The sequence below is a fragment of the Gavia stellata genome, chromosome 20, assembly GCF_030936135.1.
Source record: "Gavia stellata isolate bGavSte3 chromosome 20, bGavSte3.hap2, whole genome shotgun sequence".
Lineage (NCBI taxonomy): Eukaryota > Metazoa > Chordata > Aves > Gaviiformes > Gaviidae > Gavia > Gavia stellata.
Window position 1 is genome coordinate 1,641,652 of NC_082613.1, and position 26,842 is coordinate 1,668,493.

The following is a 26,842-nucleotide window of genomic DNA, read 5'->3' on the forward strand; positions in this document are numbered from 1 at the left end:
AGTAAGACAAGAGCAAGCCTGGGTGGTCTCTAGTGTGCAGATCAATGCAGAAGTGCAGGAAGGTAGTTTAAAATAAAGAAGAGAAGAACACATTTTCTCCATAGGTTCTTGAGTCAAGTCTAACACGGAGTCACGAGAAGAAACACAGCGTTACATAAGGACTTTTCCAGACACAACGCTTTCTTATTGCACATTCCTTCACACTGGGACAGCCATGCTGCATTTTCAGTTGCAATCACAGGACAAAACTCATCCCTGCCATGGCACCGTGAAGTCACGGAGACCTCTCGCTCACGCCAAGGAGGACTTGTGCCCCAGCACAGTACACACTTGGTGCAAAACCACCGTGATTGCATCTTGGCTCCATCCCACGTGAACATCTAGAGACAGCCAAGCGTGTGGTCTTGGGGGGAGCTGAGGCAGGCACTTCATACATTCAGAACTGAAATGAGATAAAAGACACCCCGCCCTCAAAAATACCGTGCTTCAAAAAGCAGCTCTGTGATTCAGCAGAGCGCACCACTTCACCGCTATACATCTGCATCAGCCATACGTTACTGGGCAAAAGCAGCCTTCTCTAGTGAATCACAGCTTCCAGTTCACAGCAGTTTGGCTACTTAAAATAAAAAAATACATTATACACATATATGCTGTGGTACATTTATCAAATTTCCATCACCGCTCTTAAAAACTCAGGCCATAAGACTGTGAAACAAATTCACAGAGTTAAAAGTTAATAAATTAGAAGCAGCTTTAAAAAACCATATGGGGTAGGAAAGGGGGGCTCTTACAGGAGGAGATTTCAAATAAAACTCAGAACAGTTTAAAATACGCTTACAAATTCCAATGTTCCCTGGTAGGAGAGGTCCTCGGTTTTCATTAACTTTATACCGGTGAGGACAACCTCCTTTGTACAAAGAATAAGTAAACCTATTTACAAAATCTACTTGGCCTTGGCTCTGTGACATTTACACGCTCAGAGAACAGCGTTTTGGCTAGACAAAGAGTGGTACGTGGTTCTCTCTTTGCTTTCTTCCTTCACTTTAAAAAACAAACCCAACAAAAAAACAAAACAAAAAAATTTGTTTTTCTGCTTTGAGAAACAAGAAGCCTTGGTTTTAAAATGAGTGGTAGTACTCAAAAGCTTTGGTCCTCTATGGCAAATCGCAGCGTGCCGTGCGGCTCTGTTGCGTGCAGTCACTCCACCCTTGATGAATGGACTGAGTATTTGGTCCCCGACGCGCAGCTGCACTGGCAGATAGGATGGTGGCTCCGCTGAGCATCTTACAGTTAAAAAAATATTGTCATCATCAATAAAGTCATACGCCCATCCATCCATTTCCAATGCTTTTTGGTTTGCTAGAGCTGAAAGTCCCTGTCCAAGGTTGCACTGATTAAAAAACCCCAAGATGCCAAAGCACGCACTGAAGCTGAGCTGTTGCCGTGCCGGGGAAGATCCTGGCTCCCCCACCGCGTTTGGCTCCATGGGTCATTAAATAATGGAAAGATTGCCTCCTTCCCAAGGCACACGTAACGCAGTCCAGGTAGAGAGGGATGAGCTCATCGAGGTGGAACCCATCCTCATCGGCGGAAGGCTGAAGTCTTCCTGACAAAAATCCCCTGGGCTGCGGTACAGCAGTTGTGCTGTCTGTAATGCTGAAGCAGTCTCCTCCACAACGGGTTGCACTCCAGGAGGTACCGGTTCCCTGTTGGCACAGCGGGTTAGTGGCCAGAAGAGGCTGGGGTGATACCATCACAGACCAGTGACGGAAACTTTGGTCTAACATTGCTAGCCTAAGGGTGCTGGATAACTTGCAGGGACATTTCCTTCAGCCAGAGCTCTGTGAAATCCCAGCTCCCTTTTCAGCGCTGTCCTACCTGCGAGCAGCTTCCCTACACATCACAGCCTACGCCTGCGTGGTTAGGGGGAAAATAAGCAGCCAAATTCTGTTAGGAGAGAGCTCTGGCATGCAAGTGACAGAAACAATGTGGTCCGAACCAGAGGGTGAGAAAAACTAATTATACGTGCTGCACACGAGCCATGCACTATCTCTGCTTTGCACATATTGCCCAGATAGCCCAGTTTCAAAACCACAGACAGTCTAAAGGGCAGAAGAATCAAGCAAGACCAACGGTTGTACTAGTTTGCATCTCTACCCCTTTATCCAAGCATCCTGTTCCCCCGCAGGCCTGTGCACACTCCCAGGAGACCCACCTAAAATGCAGAGTCCTTCCTGAGCTCGCGTGATGCCGACGTTGACCTGGTTTGGGTCGGTAACAAACCCCAGGTACTTCTTCTGCCAGCTCTTCGTGGGCTTCTTATCAATCTCTGATCGGGGGCAGGAGCGTACAGTTGACAGGATCACGTATCGCCACTCACTTCCTAGAAAGTGGAATTGAACCAGATTTTTTTTTTTTTTTTTTCAGAGGGAAGCATCTGGCCACCCTTCCGCCCCACAAGACACTCATTTCTCTACAGCAAGACCCCCAAAACTACGGCCACTGTTTGGGTTTCTCCAGCTTTGGAGGCCATTGGACTCCTGGCCGTTGCTCTCCAAAGAGCATGCGTTAGGGCAGTTCTTTAACACCCCCTCCAGACACCCTCCACCTTCCCACCTTCAGCAGTCTCCCCCTGCCTGGGCGCTCCAGAGGTTTTCAAAGGATTTCTTATAATCACAAATCACCCAGAAGTCTGGCCCTGGGATGCTTCCTCCAACGGCTGAAACGACCCTGGTGTAGGATCTGCTCGAAGGCTGTCTCCGCGAGAAGTTGCCTCAGTCCTCAGGAAGGCAGGAGAGAGCAGAGCCCACCCCCCCCTCTCCCCCCAGCCTCACCTTGACTCTTCATGATGGTGCAGACGGTCACCCCGCGGATGCCCTCCTTCAGGAGGCTCTTGCCGATCTCGGAGACCTGGGCGTTGTAGGGGCTCAGGACGGCGATGCTCTCCGGATGGATGGTGCCATCTAGTGTCAGCTGCTTCGCCAGCCTCACCTGGGGACACCAGGGTCCTGCTCACCCGCAGCGGCCACCCGCCAGCACCCTGGCCCCCCACCCAGGGCAGCGACGGGCCTGGCTGTGCCGCTCCCCGCTGGGCTGGGTCCTTCCCTCTGGAGTGCTCCGGACCCGAGAGGACGCCAGGCAGATACCGCACCCCACTGATCTTTATCCTCTAGCGCTACTCATCACCCCTCATCCCTCCCCCAGAGTCCCCCCGCACAACGCCCCCCTTTTGCATCTCCAGAAATTCCCCAGGACCCTCCTCACCGCCTGCTCCGCTTCTTCTAGGTTAGCTTTGGAGTTCTCGTTTCCTTCCTCAGTAGAAATCATGAGGCTCTGCTCCTTCCCCTCCACGTGCCCAAAGATGATAGGGCAGCAGCCGTTATCCTTATGTTGGAAGACGCTGGCTTTCCGAAGAAGCTGGGGGCATGTTTTCAGCCGCATTTCATAAAACTCCCGGGATGGGAACTCGCAAATGCCTTTGTGCTGGCAGAGGAAAGGGGAGAAACTGAGGTGAGCAAAAACCAAGGAACTTCTAAACCTGCAGCATCTTTTTGGGCAGGCTTCACCTGCAATGCCACCGTGCTACAGCTGGCACCGGGCGAGCGCATCATTCATTACTCTAGGAGGGGAAAGCACTAATGGAGAATATCTGTTTCCCGGTGGCTTGAGGCAAGCCCCGACAGCAGCATTTTCTGTGACAGAGAAATGACAATCCACTTGAGGAAGGCCTCACCATGCGGTACTGCGTATCCAGCATCCACGCCTGATGCCGGTAGCGCTCGAAGAGAGACGTCTCCATGCCAAGACTCTTGCAGAAGTCATTGTTGACCACAGGCCGCAGCTGTTTGTGATCCCCGAGCAAAACAACCTGGAACAAAGCGTGGACACCTCAGCTACAAGGGTGGTGGCGCTGGTGAAGGCAATCAGCTCTTTGAAAGGCTATTTGCACACAGACATTTGTTGCTCCTTATTTATGTTATGGTTACAGCAACCTCAATCAAGGACCACATTGGGCATTATATAAAGATCCTGACCCAGATAATGTGAAGCCTAGTTCCCACCTGATAGGAGACAGACATGGCACAGCAAGTCTACTAAGATCTGCTCTGGGCTTCTTGCACGTTAATACTTTGTACCTGGGTCAGCACATTTTTTGGTGGCAGTGATACCCACACTGTAAAGAAGCACCAAAAGTAACAGCCACACGACCACCCTTCTCTTGCAGAAAGCCAAGAGCGAGTTTAGAGGAGACCGTACGGGTGTAACTGTCTGAAGACAGAGAGCTGAGCTGCTACACCCAGCAGAAAGGCTGGGTGTAGATGCAATAGTTCTCCACCACAGCTTTCAGGCCTGCAGCAGGTCTTTACGACTCTGCTTTATGTGATATCAACAGATAACACACAGCTCATGCATCTAGTGAGAATATTCATGTACTGCATGTACCTCTCTGTGCCTCAAGATTTTAATTATAGTTAGTAGAGTTATACCTCAAAGGAAACAACTCCCTGAAGGCTGAAACATTGATACACCATCATAGATATTACCAAGAACAACCTTAAAACCTGGTAAAACTTGGAAGAGCAGCATGGTAAGGGGTGGAAGACATGCAGAGGTTTGAGAGCCCTAAGCAGCCGTCCTAGAGATGCATCTTTGGAAGGGACTTACCTTCTCAGCATGTTGGTGGCTGACCAAAGGGATGAGGGTCTCGGGCTCCGTGGACATAGCACACTCATCAATGATTATCTGCTTGACATTGAGCTGCTCCAGGGAGGTGGCAGATGCAGCGGAGCACGTGCACAGGATGACATCGTGGTCTGCCAGTTCATGAGTGCGAGCAGCTGACAACTGATTTTTGTACCTGGTGGTCAACGCAGAAGAGACCAGGTTATGCATAAGGGAAACACCTCCAGGTTCCTCATACAGGAACCAGGCAGAGGCTATACTTTCCCCAATTATTATGGCTCTGTCTCCCTCCCCAGGATGAGCCGGTGTTCCCAGAAGAGGGCTTTGGATGGACACTGGAGGAAATGTACTTTGTCCCCAACTCAACAGGGCAGGGGCTTGGGACAGAGGATGCAAGTCTCACACATGCATAACATGACTTTTGGTCCAGACGGACAACAGCACCAGAGCAGAAGTGACACTGGGGCTCTGCACTGTATCACTAACCCCAAGCTAATCACTTTTTGTCATCACTCCAAACACACAGCTTATTAATCTGCCTTGATGTTTTCACCTAGTCCCTTGGCTTGCATGAGTCAGGACAAATCCGCTGACTTCCACGCGGTTCTACCAGTTTGTGTCAGCCAAGACCTAGCAAGTAGAGCCCAAACCTCTTCTTGCAGGGGGAGGAGATTGCTGCACTGTGCTCCTCCGAGCAGTGCTTCAGAGGTGGCCCACGGCCAGAGCCAGCCATCCCTCACCAGTGTCTCTTTCTACTCACTTCCTTATTTCTTCTTCTGTTATCTGCTCTCCTCTCTTCACCTGAGCGTCAAAGTTACAGATCTCCTGCCAGAAAGGGTTGGGCGGCCGCCGGATGCGATGATGCAGGATTATTTCGCTGAATAAAGAGTAAATATATAAATATTTTCCCCCAACACAGCCCCGAGTGATCTCTTCTACAGTGAAGCAGACCACACCTGTTTATGTGGAGACCCCCATTAGCCAAAGAAGTCACAGCCAGACTTTTCCAGCTTTATAGACCTAACACTTAGCTCACTATCGAGGACACAAAACACAACGACCTTTCTTCAGCAGTCGCAAGCCAGCATGAAGTCAGAGACTTTCAGAGCTGTTCAAAAGAGAGATGAAAACATCTAGGATGTTTTCAACAACCTGGGATTCCTGACTAGGTGCTACATTAGACTATACACCTTTACTTGAAAAAAAATTAAGCACAAGGCAGGTTAATAGTACTGCTCCACAGTAGCGGTGTGGAAACCGCAGTTGCTCTGGCTTGTTCAGCTTTACCAGCGCAGACGACATCGCTCCCCAGCACGCTCAGAGCCTGCGGGGCCATGCGGGCCTACCTGAGCTCACGCTTTGGTTTTGCATCCCGCAAGGCTTTGCGGTAGAGGTGCCGGTTGCTCCCCGGGTACGGGTATTCCATCGTCTCAATGGCCTCGCCATAAACCCTCAGTGGCTTCAGGTTCTTTATCTTCAGCAGCATCTCTGGGGAAGGAGAACAGGTCTGCTCAGACAGCACCAGGCACCAGTGGTGCTGAGAAAGCTCACGGCCTGCGAGGTGCCCAGTGTTCGCCTCTTCTCCCCACCCCTCACTCATCAACCCCACCTTTACTGGTCCTTTCCCTGCAGTGAGGGGTCTTCTGTAAAGACCAGCCCCACTTTATGCCCCTCCTGCCTCCTGCTCACGGCCACGTGTTCTTCCCTCCCACCGGTACAAGCCGCTTCAGGGGCTTAAAACCAATACTTACCAGCAACAACATCAACAGACTTGTTGGATGGGCCACAGTACAAGATGCACTTTCTCTTCTTGTGCTTTTCTTCAGAGGATGGTGTTTGCTCCTTCTGGATGCTCTCCTCATTCAGCTTATGGAACCAGTAGACAATGTGAGTTCCAACAACAGTTTTCCCTGTGCCTAGAAAAGCAAGGAGGTTGCTGAGAACCTTTAACCATGACACCCATGCTCTAAATCAGCATCTGGATGATCAGCCATGAAATAAAATCAAGAACTGAGGGGGCTGCATTGAACAGCTGTGGGTGATGCCAACCCACGCTACCTTCTCCTGTCTCACCGAGGGTCCTATGGGAAGGCTGCCCAGGGAGGTGGTTGAGCCTGAGCAACGCCCCAGGCTTGGGGACAAGTGGCTGGAAAGCTGCCCGGCGGAAAAGGACCTGGGGCTGTTGATCGACAGCCGGCTGAAGATGAGCCAGCAGTGTGCCCAGGTGGCCAAGAAGGCCAACGGCATCCTGGCCTGTGTCAGAAATGGTGTGGGCAGCAGGAGCAGGGAGGTGATCGTGCCCCTGTACTCGGCGCTGGTGAGGCCACACCTCGAATACTGTGTTCAGTTTTGGGCCCCTCACTCCAAGAAGGACATTGAGGTGCTGGAGCGTGTCCAGAGAAGGGTGACGGAGCTGGTGAGGGGTCTGGAGCACAAGTCTGATGGGGAGCGGCTGAGGGAGCTGGGGGTGTTCAGTCTGGAGAAGAGGAGGCTGAGGGGAGACCTCATCGCTCTCTACAACTACCTGAAAGGGGGTTGTGGTGAGGTGGGTGCTGGTCTCTTCTCCCAAGTGACAAGTGATAAAATGAGAGGAAATGGCCTCAAGTTGCGCCAGGGGAGGTTCAGGATGGACATTAGGAAAAAAAATTCTTTCCTGAGAGAGTGGTGAAGCACTGGAAGAGGCTGCCCAGGGAGGTGGTGGAGTCACCATCCCTGGAGGTGTTCAAGGAACGTGTGGACGAGGCACTGCAGGACATGGGTTAGTGGGCATGGTGGGGTTGGGGTGGTGGTTGGACTTGATGATCTGACAGGTCTTTTCCAACCTTAAGGATTCTGTGATTCAGAGTCACCATCCCTGGAGGTATTTAAAAGACGTGTAGACGTGGCACTTAGGGGCATGGTTTAGTGGTGGACTTGGTAGCGTTAGGTTAATGGTTAGACTCGATGATCTTAAGGGTCTTTTCCAAACAAAATGATTCTATGAAAGCAACAGATTAGCTCTAACCTGCCCTTCAGAACAACGTAGGCACATACTCATGCCGTGCCCCCAGCCTTACCTGGTGGGCCTTGGATGAGCGTGAAGGATTTTTTCAGAGCATTTAGAATAGCCTGGTTCTGACTCTGGTTGAGCTTCCTGTGGCTTCTAGGGAGTTCAAAGGATTTTTGCTGCAGGATTTTGGACATTGTCACTGTTATGGGAAAAGCCAAGAAAACAAGTTTAAAGAAGGTTACTGAAGAGAGCACACAAGCAATGCAACAGGAGGATGCAGCAGGCACCAAGCAACCATGGCCCATTTACAGGACCACCTAAAAGTAATCCTTGTCCCGTGCCGAGACGTTCTGCCCATGACCCTTCTCTGTGAGTCCTGCAGATTAAAGCAACACCTGTGGCACTCCCCAGCAGGGCATCTCATGTTACCTTTACTCTGCCAGGCTAGCAGCTCCTCTCCTCCCCTTGGCAGGGGAACCTCCTGGTCTCGGAGCGTAACCCCTATGGCGAGGGCCCACGGAAGCTGCCAGGGCACCTGCCTGGCCAGAAGCAAGTAGCCACAAAGTAAGAAAGGTGAATATTTGCACCTACCTTTTTTAGGAGGTTCATGGCCGAGGGCGATGCTTTTAGCAAGCTCTGAGGCATGCTTGAGCCTCCAAATTGCCTTTTCTTTCCGTCTGCCAGACAGGGAAAAATAAGAATGAATGGAATGTAGCATAAAATGGCAAAAATTGTAATACAGCTTTGTACACTGTCTTGTTTATTCTTTCTCTCTGCTTTGGTGTTGCATTAAATCCTTCCTCAAAGAACTTAAACCAAACCAACTCTTAGTCTGCTCTTTTGCGTCTGGGACTATTTCTCAACTGTCTGAAGAGCGGAGCCTGCAAAGATGTTGAGAGCAAGAAGCACAACTTCTGTCCCAACTCCATTTTATTACGGCCCACCCCATTTTATTGGATTAGCTTCCATTTTTTTCCTAAAATTCATGATACAAAAGGAAACACGTTCTGCCCTGAAAAAGCTACAGCAGTTGTGGGTGCATAGAAGTCCCTGCTGTGTACAAAGAAGGGCAAACTAGACATCAGCTCTGCTTTAATAAAAGCAGATCTTGCTTCACAGCAACAACAAAGAGGAATGGTTGGGAAATCAGGGAGCACTTCTGCTAAGCAAACCCTGATCCAGTGCTTCACACTGCGTGTTAGGACACATATTGCAGCAATCCAACAACATAAGAAATAGATGCCCAGGGAAATTTCAGCTCAGCACCTTCCCCTATCTCCCCATTCTCAAGGTCAATCAGAAGAGCAAGAAGCCATCTGGAGAATAGATCTGAGAAATGCTGCCACCCCCACCAAACATCAACAGCCCAACAGCATGGCCAGTCGGGGCTGAGTAAAGGCAGACTTGTCAGGGGATCAGCCGCACCAGCGAGCGAAGCCCGTTGGGGTGCAGGGAAGGAGTCCTGTGGGAAGCCGTTGCTCTGCGTGGACAGGTTAACCAGAGCACGACCGCTAAGCGCACTTACATGTCTGGCAGCATCTTTGGTATGAGCTCCACCGTGAACCTGGCAGAGTCCTGTGAGATTTCCACGGGGATGTTCTCCATAGACATATAGTGGATGTAAAAGTTCATAGTCTGCTGGCTAGTCCTGTCTGACTTCTCGTCGTCACTGAACTCTTCAGTGACCCCGTGAGCCACCCAGGTGTAGGTATCTGGATCAACCACAAGTTTGCTTTCTGACCTGCCCTTGTTAAGAAAAGTCAGATTCTGGAGGCCGTGGCTAAGGCATTCCTCATCGCTTTGAAGGCTCCCAAGCTTCAGCCCACATAAGCGAATGCACAAGTAACAGTGGCTGAAGTCCACTTCAATGGAGCACTCCTCCAAAAATTTTTTGTTTAGGACGAAGCTCCCTTGCAGCTGTCCTTTGCTTGTCCTTTGCTTTGCCCAAGTTATTTTGACCTCATGGAGGACAATCGAGTCGTTTTCGGCCACTGCACACGAAGCGGACTCCATGGCGCTCATCGGCATCCATACCTTTTTATACTCCGTTGTGTGCTTGTACTTGTCTTTGGATGGCAGGGTGGCGTAGGCAGAGAAGCAATCAATAGGCTTTTCCGTGTGCTGCAGGCAGACGTCGAAACCCGGTGTCACGCACCACAGCTGCACGAAGGGCACCAGGAAGCCCCGACAGACGTCCGTGGTGAGCTGGAACTGCAGCACATCGCCGGCGCTCAGCTCCAGGGAGAGCTCCATGTAGTGCGAGCACTGGCTCTTCCTTACCCAGCCCATGTGCCGCTGGTACAGGTCCTTGCTCTTCCGAAGGAGGGAGGCCGCGGTCTCAAACTCCTCTCTCCTGACGGCTGCGAGCACATTTTGCCAAGTCTGGGTGCTGAAGAGGGTGACGCTGCGGTCGCGGAGAGGTCCTTCCTGTAGGCTGTGCTCCTTCTTTGTCTCCACAGAGTACACCCTCCTCTTCCACGTCAGCCTGATGCTGCTCCGCTGCTGGATGAACACGGGCTGCTCTATCAGCTGAAGAGACCTGTAGTTAATTAAGTGGGGATCGGGAAGACTCTCTTTGTTCAGTGGAAACAGGGCTTTAAAATACTTGTTCATCCCTTCGATATCCACTACAAAGGCGACCTTCTGCAGGACTTGGCCCTTCAGCTGGGTGGCCATCTGCAGGCAGCGGGCTCTCTTCTCATACATCGCCACCTGGGAATTCTTCCTGTTGAAGTCATGACAGAGAAACTCAATGTCATCCGAAGAATAGACAACGGGCTTCTTGCGTAGCACAGAATGAAGGTGTCGCTGGACCACGACATCCATGTACCGGCGGATGGGAGAGGAAGCCCACGTGTACGAGTCAACACGCAGGGAGTAATGGCCCACTTTCGGCTGGACACTGGAGTTGGAGCGACTGAAATAGGAGCGGCTGAGCAGTCTCCTGAACTCCAGGGCCACGGGGGCCAGCTTCGGGTGGATGTCATCAGTAACGATAAGGTCTAGCATCTTGTGGAAGTCACAGACATTAGCAGCTGACTGCAGCTGCTCCCAGATGGGGGCCAGGAGGCTGAACTCCGCATTTTTAGAGGAGTGGTCAGGAGGCACCTCTCCCAGGTGGTGTGAGAGATGGATGGACAAAGGAAGGATGTGGCTGTACTTATTTTTCATGACTGATAACTGTTGAGGGCTTGGCTCGCACTGGCACCGGAGAGGAGTGACATTTCTGGTGTCCTCCTGGTTGGTGAGGAACTTGGCCACAGAACTGTTGAACATGATCATTAACTCCTCTATCATCTGATGGGACCCCCTGTTACCTGGGGAGCTTTCCTCATCCAGCTGGTCATAGAAACAGTCCTCCTGCAGCCGAAACTTCCGATGGATCCTGGAAAAGTGATAAGCCACAGCTATGCAGTCCTCCAGGGTATCGAAACGAAGGGCCCCTGCCCCTCTCCTGTAGCGGTCCTTAATGCAGAGCTCTGCCTCTTCGTAGGACAGCTGCCTGTCCGAGTGGATCACAGAGATGGTGAAGACTCGCTTTAACATCTCATCAGTCTCCTTTTCTACAGTGACAAACAAGGAGATCACCCGACGGTCTTTCTGTGGCAGAAGGCTGCAGACGTCTTGGCTAATGTGGGGTGGGAACATGCACAGCGGCTCCTGGTTGGGAGCATAGTAGGTGACACCCCGCTTCTTTGCTTCCACGTCCAAGGCACTGCCTTTGGGAATTATGCCAGCCACATCTGCAATGTGGATCCCAATCTCATAGTGACGCCCAAGATCCCTAATGCTGACAGCGTCGTCCAAATCCCTGGCACCTTGGGGGTCGACAGTGAAGGTCGGGTAACTGCGACAGTCCTTCAGATTTTCCTTGGTGAGGTTTAGTTTGCTGCTGGAGGTGTATTTGGCTGACTCCTTAGTGACAGCAGCTGGGTATTTCTTCTCCAAACCGTACTCCAAGTCAAGGATCTTTAAGCCTTCTTCCAAAGTCAATGCCGCACGCAGAATCTCCGTTATTATCCCCAAAGGGTAGTAGAATCCTTCCCGCCAGGAGATAACCCGGACGCAGAAGAACTGGCATCTCCTCGTCTCCTGGCTAATCTTCTCGCAGCTCACCACTCTGTACTTCCCATTGACAAGCCTGCGGATAGGAATGACATTGGGTTTCTCCTTCAGCCCTGGGACGAATATTTTGGTGACAGTGGGATCAATGGGTATCATCACCCGGGGATCAAATTCATCCATCATGCAGATGAAGGTCCGTTCTCTCTCCGCGCGCTTTAATATGCCCACCACCTTCCCCTGAGCGCGGTGGTTGCCGCTGTCAGCTGTGCCGCTCTGCAGGATTTGCACGAGCACCTCGTCCCCAGTGAAGGCCGTCCCACAGTGAACTCTGCCTTTGATCTGAATGGTCATCACAGGGGAGTCGTCGAGGGTGAAGGCAGAAGCTCTGTCGAACCCTTCTTTGACCAGCTCGCACCTCTTGTACATTTTGGGGTTCATATGCAGATACTCCTGCATCATCTGAGAAGAGAAGCTGATGTATTCCTGCCTGTCTTCCCACAGGTTTGAAGACTCGGACTTCACGTTCAGCAGCCCTTCTTCGGACACCGTCACCAGTACGTTCTTGCTCTCATCTAAGAGCTCCTGGAGTATGGGATCATCCGGATTCATGCTCTCAGCCTCAGAGCTCCAGGAATCCGTGTCGCTGTCCTCCTCGTCCCCCTCCGGGCTCCTCCTGTTCCAGCTCTCCTTGTCGCATGCAGCCTGTTTGATCTGGGCCATTGTCAGGTTCTCCGGGAAGATGCTCCCCTTCTCGATGCACTGCTGGATGAAGCGCTTCCAAACCTTGCTGCACTGGCCATGGGAGCACAAGGCCACGGCATCCCCCACCGCAATAACCAGCGACTGAGCCCGGGTCATGATGGTGTTGAGCACTCTGGCTTCGTTGAAGAACTCAAGGTGGTAGGAGGCCGAGACGCGCAGGCTCTCACTGGTGTGGACCGTGCTGATGACGATGACCCGGAACTCCCGCCCTGCACCGGAGGGGACAAGGGAGAAGTCACTCACAGGAACCCCACGGGGAAGACCCTGTCTGGCTGCTGCCCGGCGCTCTGCCCATCTACGCTGTGTTACATGGCCATGGGCTGATGTAACCTTGCTTGGCTGAGTCACAGGAGTCGCCTGACGCGAATAAAGCAGCTCTTGGGGATCGCGAGGGCCTCCAGGCATGAACCAGGATGGACAGACACTACGAGGCCACCACCACCCATGCACCAGGGAGCGAAAAGCAGCGTGGAGATGGGAGAAAGGCAGGGCACCGGACCAGTGCAGCCATGAGCGCCCGTGGAGCAGCCCTGCGTGCTCAGTGCCACCGGCAGCCCCGCCAGCCACTCCTCACAAACATGGATAGTTTCCTGTGAATCCCAAATTCCTCAGGGAACCGAGGGTCTTGCAGGAACAAGAGTAATGACCATTTGCAAGAATCCCTCTCCCTTCGAGGACAGCTCTGCTGGCTGATCGCATGACAAATAACAAACGGCAAGAGGCACCCTGGTGATTTCAGAGCTGGGAAGAGACTGTAAAGAAAGGGTGTGGAGATCAGAAACACACCCCAGGGGTCAGTTATTCTCACCACGAGGAGTCCCAGCTGCACAATAAAAAAAAAATAATGATAAAAACATGGATGAGTCATAAATTAAGTCCTTAAGGACAAAACCAGCCCTATCCCTCTCTTGTCATCCAGAGCAGCAGAATCCTCCTTTAGTGAGCTGTTCTGTGATTTTTTTGCTGTGACTGGTACCCACAGGCCGTCCTGGTTTCAATTCCCTTCTATTACCAGCCTCCTCCGCTGGTACTTGGGGCTTTCACATGATTCACACATGCTCAAGTCCCTGGGATTGCACTTACAGTGTTTTCACCCTCCTACAAAGCAACATCCATGTATTTGAAACGAGTTGACAGTTGGGTGCAGATTTAAGTCAGTGTGAAATCTTATTCACTAAGGAAAGGACAAAAATCAAAGAATTACCAGCCAGAAGGGGATGGAAATCAGCCAAAGGATTTCCAGGCACTCCCTCCTAATCAGCGCTACGTGGGCTGTGGCCGCTCACTGCAGTGGTGGCAGAGCCACGGGGAGGGGCAGGGGAGCTCTGCCAAACAGCACCGCATGCACCCTCCCAGAGAGGTATTTTGCCACGAGATCAGCTGGTGGTTTGCATTTTAGCAAGGAGGACAACGTCAAGATGCTGGAAAGACCTCTGCTAATGACCCAGTGTCTCTTCCCCCTGCCCATTACACAGTGGCTGTAGCTGCTATAGAGTCTCCTGTCCACCAACGTGACTGCAAAAGTTCTCCCTAGCACACAGAAGACCTCAAAACGCAGCCAGGCGTGACCAACTATTGCACAAGACACAAACCTGGCAAGTTTTCATAGTTTTCTACTACCACATCTTGTAGCTGCTTTTTCCTCAGCTCTTGTCTTATTGCAGAAACCTGGTAAGAAAGAAAGAGGCACAACTGAATACAGTTCCAGCTCAGAAACGCCCCTACAGCCCCAAGGTCCCTCACCCTTCTCAGCTGAAGGTTCCCCAAGAAAGTTACTCGACAGCAGCCACACGTCCTGGGCCAACTTCAGCCAGTGCTCCCAGTCTACCCTATAGTTAACCTGCCCAGAAGATGCTGAAAGAACTCTTCAACTAAGCCATCCCACCAGGAGGCATTTCTGCTCCGACCACCCATGACTTACTACCCAAAGGAGAGCGCCTCGAAAAAACACTGATGGCAGACCCCAGATTCCCTTTTTACTAGCACAAGAGACAGGTTTATCATAAATAGAGTCCAGCATTTATTAGGGAGTGTTTAGAGAGCGGTCAGCAGTGCATACACAGCCTCTTCAGGTGGGGAACGTGTGGCTCTCCTACATACCTGCATCCCATGGGACACCACACAGATCCTCTTCAGATCTTGGGCACCCCACTCATCTGGCCACCTCTGATAGATCTCCGTCACTTTCTCAATCACTTGTATTATCTCGGAGGCGTTGTGCCAAGAAATCACGGACATATCCCTTTCAGCCACGCCAGACACGTGGCAGAACATGAGTGGGTAGATTTCCGGATGGGGTGGGATGTTCCCACTGGCTTGGATAGCATTGCCTTTGCCAACGTAGAAGTGCTTGGAGACAAACTCAATTATGCCTGCAGTGGAACGATAATTCTCATTGAAGATGATCCTGCTCTTCATGGCCACTTCATGCCTCTCTTTCTGGTAAAACTGAAAGAGTCGGTTTAACAGGGTGTGATCAGCAGATTGTCCATCCCCAACACAGAACAGCTTTGGGGTTATCTGCATGTGGTCCCCAGCGAGGACAATCCGGGTCTCAAAAGTGGCGTAGGAGAGTGGAACCAAAGCTTCACACTCCAGCATCTGAGCAGCCTCGTCGATCATGATGTGGGTGAAGTAGCCTGGGGCAACCTTCAAGTTCTTGGACAACATGGAGGTGGTAATAATGATGCGGTGCCTGTTGATCTCCGCCTGTGTGGGGTGCCGGAAGGAGCGCTGGTCTGGCGAGAGGCAGCAGTAATTCTGAGTGATGGGGTCCGTCATGTTGATGGGACGGTCAGTGGATATAATCCTCAAGGGAACAGCCCACGGATGCCCGTTGGTCACGTAGTTATGGAAATACTCCCGGATGTAGATGTCAGCAGCACTGGAGGGGGAAAAAGGGGAAATTATCAAGGAATTGTAAGTGCTGTTCCCAATGCTGTGACATCATCCCAGTGTGCTATCTGATCATTCACCAGCATGCACCCAAAACCTCCCCCAGCTTCGGCTGACAATGCACTTGTCACAGGAGATCTTCACATATGCACAAAGAAGCCGGTGTTTACTCAGCCACCAGTTCCAAGCCTATTTTGAGAGTTTGGTTTAAAATAGGAGATGATACTCAAGACTAGGGCATCCCTCGATGCTCGTATGGAAAAACGTAACGTGTCCAACAAACTCTGAGTCCCTGCTTCTCCAGGGCCAAGTCACACAGACCTCTCCTCTGACAGCTAATCATCCCCAGCCCGGGCAGGTGATACAAGATCTGCAGAAGAAGCTTCCGTGCAACCAGACAGCCTGAAACAGGCTAAGATTAGCAGTCACCCATCTATTATACATTAACAACTAAGGCAGTAACAGCCTGCAGGATCGGATGTGGACACTCTTTTCAGCGTAACTGCTCTAATTTTAACAATCTTGGCCTGGTTTCTCTGAAGGCAGATTCAACGGCAGTCAGACCAGATCTGCATTTCCTCTTCCCTGGGAAAAGTCAAAAAATTGGCATGCGCACAGAGCACAATAGTCTTCAAGGGCAAGTAGAGCATGATATTATCCCAACAAGATCAGGCAACGGCTTTCTACTTCTTCCGGTAAGCAGTAAAGGCTAGGAAGAAATAACCATCTCTCCAACCCCATCCCCATTTTATAACGAGGCAGGAATATTCTGCCTCTCCCACAAAGACTTCCACCCATGCCAGGCTTCTTCCTAGCTGGAAGTGCTAGAGTAGTTTAAGACATATTAAATAAAAACTGATTTATTTAAACAAGTAATTGAAATGCATGCTAAGAAGAGGCCAGCTCAGCTCTGTTTCATACACCCTGGCTCCCGCTCATCCCATCAGGCAAGCGATGGACCAGCCCATGACTCTGGTTGCCTCTTCCCTCACCCCCTGCTAACCTGTTAGTGTGAGTGCAGATCAGCACCCGCGCAGTGGGCTGCCTGAGGATCTCTATGGTGGCCATGGCCAAGGTGAATGTCTTCCCTGTGCCGAACGGCCCGTAGATGAGAAGAGGGGGGACCTGCCGGCTGCTGGTTGCCTGGCCTGTGATGAAGGAGATGGCTGATTTCTGCTTGATATTCCCTTTCTGTGGTGACCCAAGAGAGTAGGGGACAGAGCAACTGGCGACATCTGGTAGGACCAGCTTCTCATCCAAGAGGCGGTCCACAGCCTGGTGCCACTGCCGGAACAGCAGCTGGTCGATTTGGAACTGGATCTCCACCTTGTGGGAGGTGTTTGGCTTGAAGTTCAGCTCTGAGCAGCATCTCTTTGGTATCTGTAGCCAGATGGTCTTCTCCGTGGTGGCTTTATGCTCCACAATAACCTCGTAAACTCGATTGTCTACAGGTGGGTCAAGTGCCAGGAAAGCAGTGGGCACAGACCTGCTCAGCAGATACCCCTCGTCTGTGTCCGACGAGAGGTTGTAAGGGGTAGGCACTTCAGCAAACAGCTCACCAGAGAGGGCAAACTTCATCCCCATGGAGAGGCTTTGCAGCATGGGGGTCAGCAAGATGAGGACCCGCAGGTTGAGTCTGAAAGGAGGAAACACCCCAGTGAACAGCAGAGAACTGGCCGGTCGGTTCATCAGCAACCGCCCTCCCCGCTGCAGAGGGGGGATTGGTACCTACACCCAGAGAGGGTCTGCCAGCCCCCAGAGCACACAGAGGCAGAAGCCGTGCTTCTAGCTAATCCAGGGCCGCAGGACAAGCCCAGCCCTTCCCCTCCTATCACCACCCAGCAAGCCATCTTTCTGGGCAGGTTTCCATTTTTCTGGGAAGGCGCTTCAGGACCCAACCCAGAAGAGACGGAGACTTCAATAGCGGCGTGGCCCCAAGGGCAGGGTTAGCAATGGGCCCACGGTCCATAGTGAGCAGGAACCCTCTGGGTCCACGCCTGGCACTTACTTGGCAATCAGAGCCTGTTCAGCTTCTTCCTCGCGGAAGAGGAAGCTGTGCATCCTCTCACGATAGTTGAGACGGGTGATGGGAACGGTCGCACCACCCTCGCGCTGGTAGTCCAGCGCGAGAGCAGGAGGTTTGTACTTGGCCAGCAGATCCACGTCTTCACTAGTCCTTGGCACACTGGGAATGATGATCCGGTTACCTCTATCCCATCGCACAAAGTTGACGGGGCGGCTGCTGTCCCTGCTGCCGGGGACGTGCTGGGGAGTCTCGCGCCGGCCCACCTTCACCTTGATCTTCTGCATGAGGACGGGGCGTCTGCCGAAGTCGAACACCACCCACTGCTCGAAGATGCCCAGCGTGCAGCACTCCATGCAGACCTCCACCAGCGCGGTGGGTGGGGAAGAAGGCAGGGTGGCCACGTGCTCCCCCCGAATGTAGTGGAGGCCCCGGGAAAGCCCATTCCCTGAGAGGTAGAAGTTGACTCCAGGTTCCCGCTTCAGTAGCGCCACGTGCTGCAGAGGCATCTGCCGGTTGAGGAGAAGAGAGGGACATGCTGAGGCAGCCCGCGGGAAGAGTCCAGTGGCTGATGACGTCCTCCCAGCAGCGTTTCGTACCAAAAGCTGCTGCAGGAACCGAACGCCATGCCGGACCTACGGTGCTCTTGAAGTTCTCCTGAAAGGAGCTTATTCCTTGTGCAACCCCACAGCAATTATTTTAAGGTCTTAAAGAACCTCAGGTTTCAGTTTTACAGCAATTGAGCCAGTCTGCTGTAAACGGGAAATCTCCTACTTGGAGAGGAGAATTAGACCCAGGCTCTCGTCCCCAACACCCACAAAATCCTGGGCAGGAAAGTGGCTGAATGTTGTTATTTGTGATGATACGTGGGAGGTGCTGAGAGCAGCCGGGCCCGCCCCAGCCCCATCACACCAGACGAGACAGGAGACACGGTGGCTGCACCCTCCACGCATGGCCCCAGGTCAGGCACCGCCTGAGCCTGAGCTGCTCCCAAATACCTGACATATGTCCTCATTCAGACATCCCAAAATCCCTATCCTTCTGCCCCTTGCAGAAATAATAGCTAGAAAACCAAACAAAAAACCCCAAAGGACAAGGACTGTGCACAGCGGCAGGCGCTGCCAGCGGCTCGCAGGCTCCTGCTGCGCAGAGCTGGGCTTACCTGGGAGTGGACCCTGAACTTCCACTGGTATTTCATCCTCCTGTCCTCTGACTGCACGTCCAGGGGCTGCTCACACACAACTCTGACGCCCTCGACGTGCTCAGCCATCTGTGGAGGAGGCACGAGAGGAACAGGATTGAGGGCAACATCCCAGGGACACACTGCAGAGCCCTCGGTGGGGCCATCTTCATCCTTTGCCTTTATGCTACGTCCTCCTGAGAGGAGACCGACAGTAAATCCTCACGCTCAGTCCTCACCCACACCACTGCTCAGTGTCCCCACGCAGCAGCCTTGGGGAACGAAAGGACCCATGGCAGAGCAGCGCACTCGGATACCCCGAGCAGGCTCTTGGGTTGCCATCTCAAAAGGGGTGAGGGAACGGAGATGCAACATCCCTTTCTGCATCACTGTTAGAAAAGGTGAGCGGTGGCCTCCATTCCCAAGCTCTTACACAAGAGGCTTCTCGTGATGCACCGGGCTCCGGCAGACAAGCACGCTCCCACCCCACCGCCCATGACTCACAATCAACACCTCGTTGGAGCACGTCCGATACTCAGCGATGAGCCGGTCCTGGTAGGATAAAAGCCCTTCCTTCAGTGCTTGCTTCTTTTTCTTCACAGCAACCTTCACCCTCTGGATCCACTCCTGCAGCTCCTCGGCGGAATGAGCCTTGGTGCAGCTGTTCCCCATTTCGCACACCTCCGCTCTGTCGGGAGAGAGGTGTCCCAGGTGGCACAGGGCTCCGTGGGGAGCGGGCAGCTGCCTGCTGCCCCTGCCCTCTTCCCCGCGGCACCGGGTGGATGCCTTACCTGCTGCACAGCGAGAACTTGGTCAGCCCGAGCGGCGGCGCGCGGTGGACCCACTGGACAGAGGTGTCGGCCGAAAGCATCTGCTTGTGCTCAACGGAGGAGCAGTGGCTCTCGAAGCTCTCCTGCGAGCTGAAGGTCACCAGGCAGACCCGGCAGTAGAAGTGCACCGGCGCAGGTGCCGCCAGCTCGCCGTTGGTGCTGCAGGTCCCCGCGGCCGGCAGCAGGTCGGAGCGAACCAAGCCGTGGTGCCTCTCGGCGTCCCAGACGGCCATCTCCACGTCGCTGTGCGCGTACTGGCAGCGCTGCGCGCTATGCTTGCAGGGCTGGCCCCTGGAGACGAACCTGCAGTAGTTGAGGATTGGCACGCTCTTGGGGCAGGGCCGGATGGCGGTGTACTGCTGCTTCCTCCGGCTGTCCGACACCACGTGCACCAGGAGGGGGTCCCAGGTCCGGTGGGACTCACAGAACCACCCCTGGCCGCCCACCGAGATGCGCTGGGGGCAGCCGAAGAAGCAAGGCTTGCAGATCTCCTGGAACTGTCCCCCGAACTCGCTGGCGATCTCGCTGGCGGCACTGGCCGTGGGGTGGGGGGCAGCAGCGGGGCGAACCCCCAGCTGCGCCTGCAGCACCGCCTCCTTCAGCCGGCGCCGGTCCAGCTGCTGCTCCCTCTCAAAGTTCCAGACTATGGCCTCCTCCTGGCTCCAGGCGAAGGTGCACTGGCTCTTGTGCTTGCTGCAGCCCAGCCCCATGACATAGTACCTGCAGACGGCGTAGCGGGCCGGGTTGGGGAAGCCCGGCCGCCTCGACACCTTCCTCCAGGCTGTGCTCCGGCGGCTGCGGCAGCGGGCCAGGAGGATCTCGTACATGCACTTGTGCTCCACCTCTCGCAGCTGGTAGGTGATCTCGTTCTCCTTCACGCTGCACTTGGAGCAGACCAGGCGCAGCTCCAGCTGCTGCTGGAGGCAGCCCAGCGGCACCGCCGGCCTGTTTGCCGTCGGCATCCTCGGCGGTGGCTTGAGTGGAGCAAAATTAACGTCGGGAAGTTCCTACAAGGCGATGCCAGGGAGAGGAGGCGCCATGGAGCGGCCGTGTCCTAGCTCACTACGTACCTGCCAGCCATTGGTGCAAGTTCACAAAGCCTGACAAAGAAACGAGGAACAAGCGACTTAGCAGGAAACATCAGCTGGTCCCTGGCTGGGCACACGCCGAGGCACCGGCACAGCCTGGCTCCACTCACCAGCAAGTGGCCAGGAACCTCACCCAGCGCCCAAACCCACCAGACACCCTCGCCCTTGGCACCCGAGCGCCTGGGGTCTGCCCCCACCCGCTCACCCAGCTCCGTTCACCCGCCAGCCAGGTCCCAGGAGACCACGTCCAGCAGGAACCAGGCTGCCGAGCGGCGAGGGCTCGCGGCAGGGCTCAGCTCGGTCCCCGGCGTGCCACAGCCTGCAGACCGTCGGCATTTACCGCCCAACACAGGAGAGCTGGCTGCAGCGGAGGCTAACCCGGCGGGCCCGGCACAGTCCCCACAGTGGCCACCGATGTCCTCCCAGACTGCGGCCGGACTATCTGACTTCCTCTTCCCGCTGCTGGCGCCTCCCCCGCCTCGGTTCGCTCCTGCCAACTTTCTCTTTCTTTTTCCTGCTCTCTCCCCTGCGTCCGTCACCCCATGACAAGCGGGAGAAACCCAGGTCCAACCCCCCAGCCCATCTCCCCCCGTGGCACAAAAGATTAATTGGGACTAATTAACAAAGCAACCACCCTCTTTGCTCCTCAGATGCAGCACCCGAGGCCGAGAGACGGACATGCTGGAACAGGGACCTGCCGGCATCTCCTCTGGCCAACAGCTCGGTAAACATCCGGCTGGGAGAGCTCCGGCTCCGCGGTGAGGAAGGTGACTCACGGCTCCATGCCCTCCCCGGCCACCGGCCCCGGCATTTGCCAGCAGTTTCCTGGGTAACCAGAGGCCGGGAGCATCCCTGGGAATGATGCTGCAGGGTTTTGGGGAGGCACGACGGCTGGCTGGGCCACGCGCTCGGGGCGAAGGGAGCTCGCCAGGGCGGATCCGCGGGCAGCATGTGCTGCCAAGCAAGGCCGCCAGCCTCATGCCAAGCATCCGCCTCGGGCTCCTGACCCGCAGCCACGAAGGACCGGCTCTCTAGCAATACAGGGGAAACACGGTATTTACGGCTGCGGTCCAGCAGACAACGGAGCAGGGGGGCAAACTTGGCGCTGCTTCTGCAGAAATACTTTTCACTCCTAATTAAGATTCCTTTCCCCGCCTCTGGGATAAACGGGGTGCTTGGTGCTGGGGGAGGTGGGCAGGGGGGTGCTGAAGCTGCTGCTCCGGTTGAAGCTCCAGGCAGCAAACACCGGGCTGGGACCGCAGGGGGGAAGCGGCCGGAGCATCACCCCCCCTCCCAGCTCACCGTTAGCGAGCTCCTCGCATCCCATCCCAGTGCCACAGCACCCACCCGCTGCCCAGCTAGGAAGAAATCACCTAATCCTACTTCTCTGCCGTGCATCAGGTTGGACACGCGCTCGGTGGATAAACACCAGCCCTGTTTATCTCTCAAGGTCTGGCAGCGAGCCTGGCGCTGGGCAGAACTGATACTTTCTGTTTCGATAAGCTGCGAGACTCCGCAGCGGAGTCCCACGGCAGCGCTGGCTCTTCCTCCGCCACGATTCGGGTCACTGTGCCATGCCATCGGCTCTCCACACCAAGAGCTAGATCACCCCGACTCACCTCTGCGCTTCCCTTTCCAAACCTTTACTTGCAGCCCTCCCGTGCAGGCTGGCAGCCCTTACTTAAAGCATGAATTACAGCCGCCTGGGCAGCGTGGCCCTGCCACGGCTCTGCCTGGCCTCTTTATCTCTAAATTGTCCTGCGGGCACCCAAGCCAGAGCTGCTGGACCTGAACGCAGCACAAGTGCTAAGGAAGAGCATCCCCAACCCAGAGCGGGGCTGGGGCCAGCGGAGAGCCAGGGTACCCCCATACTCTTGACTGTAAGAAGGCCACAGTCATTGGAAGAAAACCTTTTCTGCGGCTCAGCTGCTGCACAGTGTTCAAGAGCTCTTTCTTTGCTCTGGTTCTACCACAAAAAAAAATAGGGGCCACAGCAGAGGTTTTGATGCTACCTGACTGCTGACTGATGCAGAGAAAATGCTTTGCACTGAAACGAAATAACCTGGGAAACAATCAAAATACAGGAGAGCACCCACAAACGATTAAAAGGCAGGAGGGGGAGTGGGATGCTGCGGCTCCTGCCCAAGGGCACCAAGGGATGCTCCGCTGATCGCCAGCGAGACAACGAAGGCAACGCAGCGCTGGCATGGGGCTGCAGACCCTGCGCCCGGGGGCTGCTCCCGCCGAACCCCCACAGGGTCATTAACACCTGCAAAACCCCCGGCCGCTGGGAACCGAGGCAGCGGTTTGGGGAGACACGCTCTGCCCCGAGCACGGCTCCGTGGGACCCCGTGCCGGGCTGCAGGAGGGGAAACCCCTGCACCTTTTCGGGGGGCAAATACCCCTCCTGTGTCAGCCTGGGGAGACTGTTTGTCCTCGTCCAAAGCATGATGCTAAGAGGGAGCGTTCCCACTTGGCTTTCCCCGGGAGGTCAGGAATCGGCTGGAGCTAAGCCAGACCCCAGGGCAGAGGCACGGACCCCCGCTGCCGCGGTAACTCTGCACAGGGCCCGGCAAGGCAGGGGCTGGCAGGGCAGGAGGGAGGGCAGGGGGAGGCGCGGCAGCGAGGGGCCGGTGAGGCCAGGCTGCTGCCGGACCGCAGCCCAGGGAGGGACCCGAGGTGACGCTCGGCCTCCAAGAGCCTTTCAGCATCTTCGAAGCTGGCGGGGGTGAGCAGCACGCTCCCGGCGGAACCGGGGCTTATTTTGGGGCTAACATCTGCGGCTTTGGGAACGCTTCAGTTTCCCTCCGATAGCAGCTTCACCTTCCTTCCTCTGGAATTCTCCTCCTCAGGATGAGTCCTCCTGGGAAAGGCACTCATGTTCAGGATTTGTGCAACATCTGTGCAACACTGTCACCGGTGAAAACTCCAGAATATCTCAGTAACACACACGGGAGAGGATGAAATCTGATCGCTGGCACTCAGCTCCATGGAGCGGGAGCCGAGCTTCCCGGTCCCGGCACATCCACAGCCACAGACCCCAGAGGAGACGCGGTCCTGCAGCAGCGACGACACCGAGCTGCTCGGTTAAATGCTTTAAGAACCACCCATAAAGACCGCACAGGACAAGCGGGCTGTTATGGTATTCACGCCTAGGCAGGACATCCCAGTTGGAAAAAGCTAAGAGGGAATATTCCACCTTTAAAGGGTCAATTCCCTTGCTGTTTATTTTTTTTAAGAAAGCGTTTGATTTTGAGCAAGCTGCCAGAACACGCTCTGGGTCTGGAGGTGGGAGGGAAGAGGAAGGGGAAGTGCAAACCCCTCTTAAAGTCTCCCTGCAGCACCAGCGCTGAAGCCAAATTAAAGCCTTTTCTCTCTACAACCATCTTGTACCAGAAAAGAAAGTAAAAAAAGGAGAAAGCCATGGGAGCTTTTGGAATCCAAGGCCGGGCGGAGGAAAGATGCGGGGCTCGAGGAAGCCTAGAGAGGTGCACCATAAGACAGCCATCCTACCGATAATAAAACGCTGGTGTCAACAGGGCAAAATCCGAGTGCCCCGAGGAAGGTAGGAGCTGATCGACAGCAATATTTACAAGCAAGCCACAGACTGTGATTTGCAAGCTGAATTTTGTACATTTTAAGAAAAACAACCGTCTTTATGCTGGTCCTGAAAAGCCCAGCCTGGCGTTGAAAGCCACTTGCATCCCACTGATGGGTGAACCGAGTCACTCTGGCAGACGGAGAGGCTGGTTTATTGTATGCCCAGCTCCGCACCCGCTCACGGAGGCTCACGGCCCCATCGGGACGAGTAGCTGCCTCTCACCCAATTGCACGTACCCTCCCCATGCACTGACACGGACACGCGCCTGCGCTGCCCAGCACCGGTCCCACCTCGCCGCAAACCAAACCAAACCAAACCACGCCACCGCCTCACTAACGGCATTTCCTCTATGCTCGGGAAGACGCTTTGGGTCAGGGCCGGCCACACTATGTCCGAGCATTGTCCCCTGGCAGGCGCCTCGCAGCGCTGCGCTGACGCCAGGGATAATCACATTTCCCTGGAAATGGCGAGCCGAAGCACGGCTGCGGCAGAGAAACGCTCATCGTGCCTCCACGGCCGAGTCCTGCCGCTCTGCACCCCTCTGCCATGCCAGCCCACCATGAGGAAGGTGGCCTTTTTGTCAGGTCTCACCTCGATTAATTATTGACAGGAGATTAGGCAATACCCTACGCTGGAGTGAGCCAAGTGGCCCTCGATCAGAGCCCATGACGTAGGTCAGAGTGCCGGGACAGCCCTCCGCAGGGATGGGGACAGGCCAACAGCACACCCAGGGGACGGCACACCCAGGGGACTGTGCACCTCAGGGGACCATGGCCCTGCACCCCGGTTATCGGTCCCAGCCAAGCACCGGAACCTGGGCACCCAGGGAGTTTTCCCTCTCGGCTGCGAGCACTCGGAGCAGTGGTGCGAGACCAGGGCGGCATCCCTCAGCATCCCGCAAGCGACTGGTGCCGCCGGCGTGGCCGGAGGGGTTTGGCACCGGTGGGAGAGGAGCTGCCCCAGAGATGCTGCCCTGGGGATGCTGCCCGTCGCCGCAGCCCCTCCGGTATTCCCCTCCTGGGCAAAACCAACCCCAGAAGCTCCCAGGGCCCCTCCTTTCCCCAACCTTTTTCAACAAGCCGGTTCACCCCACGTCCCACCCAGAGAGCCAGCGCGGTCCTACCAGCTGCGAAGTGACAGCCGTGACACCGCTGCCCGAAGTCGGGGGGCCAGCGCAGCCTCCCCGGTTCGGGCACAGCCCCCCCGGTCCGGGCACAGCCCCCCCCGGTCCGGGCACAGCCCCCCCGGTCCGGGCACAGCCCCCGCTGCCGCCTTTGCTTGTCCCGCTGCAGAAAGTTCCCCGGGCGCTCCCCCGCAGCTCGGGCGCGGCAGCGGGGAGGGCAGAGCTGTCGGGGCTTGCTCGGCACCGCGCACCCCTGCCAGCCCGGGGCTTTGCACCCCAAAACCTGCACCCTGAGCGTGACACCCCCCCCTCCCGAAGGGGGTCCCGAGCGGGAGGGGATGCTGCGAGCTGGGGCGGGAGCAGACGGGGGCTGAGCACCCCACGCCGTGCAGCACCCCAAAGCACGCTGCAGGGCTACCGGGAGCACCCTGAGCCCTGCAGCACCCCAGGGCGCTCCGCAGCCCCCCCCACCCGCGCAGCCCCCCGCGCCTCTCTCACCGCTGCCGCGGCCGGGGGGGACCTGGGGACTCGCCGCCGCCGCCGGTTTCGTTTCTGGGGCCTCCCCGCATTCAAACCGGGGCCGGACTTCGCGGAAATTGCATCACGGCGGCCCCGCCCCGCCCCGCCCCGCCCGCCGGCACCGGGGGGAGCCGGCACCGGCACCGGCACCGGGGCGGGGGGAGCCGGCAGCGGGGCCCGCCCCGCAGCGACCAGGACGGGGGCACCAGTTTCCCACCCCGGTCCCATCGTCCCCGTCCCCCCCCGGCATCGAGGGCCGAGTTCCCCCCCGCAGGGGATGCTCCCGGGGCCGCCGCTCACCCGCGGAGGGTCGGGGCTCTCCCGCTCCGGTCCGGCGCCCGGGAGCGGCGGTACCGGCTCCGGGGAACGACAAAGCGAGTATTAAGGGCCCGGCCCCCCCCGCCAGCCGAGGAGCCGACGGCTGCTGCTTAAAAAGGGGGTGCGGGAGGGGCAAAGCGCCGGTTTCCTTTCTGTTCATCAGCATCGCTTTCGTTTTCCATTCCCTTCTCTGCCTGAGGAGATGCACCCAGCTCCAGAGTTCAAACTCCAACCCCAAAACCATCAAAACAGACCCCAACTCCACCCCCAGCAGCAGCGACTGCGCTCCGAGGGGAGCAGGGACTCGTTTGCACCCGGCTGTGTGCGGCAGCACCCACATCCTGGGTGGCAAGAGCCCGCGCCCTGGTTTGCAGGGGCATGCCACCCCACGAGGGCCGTCGCCTGACGCTTGGCAGCCGGGGCCTGGGGGGGTCCTCGGCCCCCCAGCGCTGCCCCTTCCCAGCTCGCCAAGCCAAACCCACAGCAGCTCGGCGCAGCCCCAGCGCGGCACAAGGCAGCACCCTTCCCCTGTGTGGGTTGGTGCTGCCGTGCATTTGAGGGTGGCACACACAGAAGACTGGTGAGAGTAGACTCTGCTAACAGTGCAGCCCAAGAACCCCCCCACAAACCACACACATACAAGCAAAAGGCCAAAGGGCCCCCCCGAGGTTCCTCTAACGCCCCCGGCCCCCCAGGACCACACCACAGCAGGGAGGCTGTGCCAGCGCATCGTCCCACCAGCCCGGACACGAGGCTTCAGAAAGCA

General features: G+C 55.6%; 1 protein-coding gene across 1 annotated transcript; it reads right to left on the reverse strand.

Annotated features, from left to right (window-relative positions):
• Nucleotides 1–651: 651 nt before the first annotated feature.
• Nucleotides 652–19,675, reverse strand: HELZ2 (helicase with zinc finger 2). The gene is made up of 19 exons (XM_059827343.1): nucleotides 19,389–19,675; nucleotides 19,102–19,285; nucleotides 18,580–18,687; nucleotides 17,403–17,926; nucleotides 16,398–17,030; nucleotides 14,600–15,383; nucleotides 14,092–14,167; nucleotides 9,198–12,708; nucleotides 8,264–8,349; nucleotides 7,740–7,871; nucleotides 6,435–6,599; nucleotides 6,030–6,171; nucleotides 5,444–5,560; nucleotides 4,666–4,858; nucleotides 3,734–3,868; nucleotides 3,265–3,483; nucleotides 2,835–2,991; nucleotides 2,216–2,383; nucleotides 652–1,706 (listed from the first exon to the last, which is right to left on the reverse strand). Exons 1-19 carry the CDS (start codon nucleotides 19,658–19,660, stop codon nucleotides 1,582–1,584), a joined length of 7,731 nt encoding a protein of 2,576 aa, XP_059683326.1. The 5' UTR covers nucleotides 19,661–19,675; the 3' UTR covers nucleotides 652–1,581.
• Between the last annotated feature and the right edge of the window lie 7,167 nt (nucleotides 19,676–26,842).

What these genes read in the sequence shown, in the direction of transcription:
- HELZ2 (XM_059827343.1), bottom strand. Translation starts at nt 19,660, where the DNA reads ATGGCCGTCTGGGACGCCGAGAGGCACCACGGCTTGGTTCGCTCCGAC. An exon ending in TGGTGTCCCATGGGATGCAG is followed by an intron (nt 14,168 to 14,599) that starts GTATGTAGGAGA and finishes CTTTCTTACCAG; the next exon opens with GTTTCTGCAATAAGACAAGA. An exon ending in CACCATCATGAAGAGTCAAG is followed by an intron (nt 2,384 to 2,834) that starts GTGAGGCTGGGG and finishes TCCACTTTCTAG; the next exon opens with GAAGTGAGTGGCGATACGTG.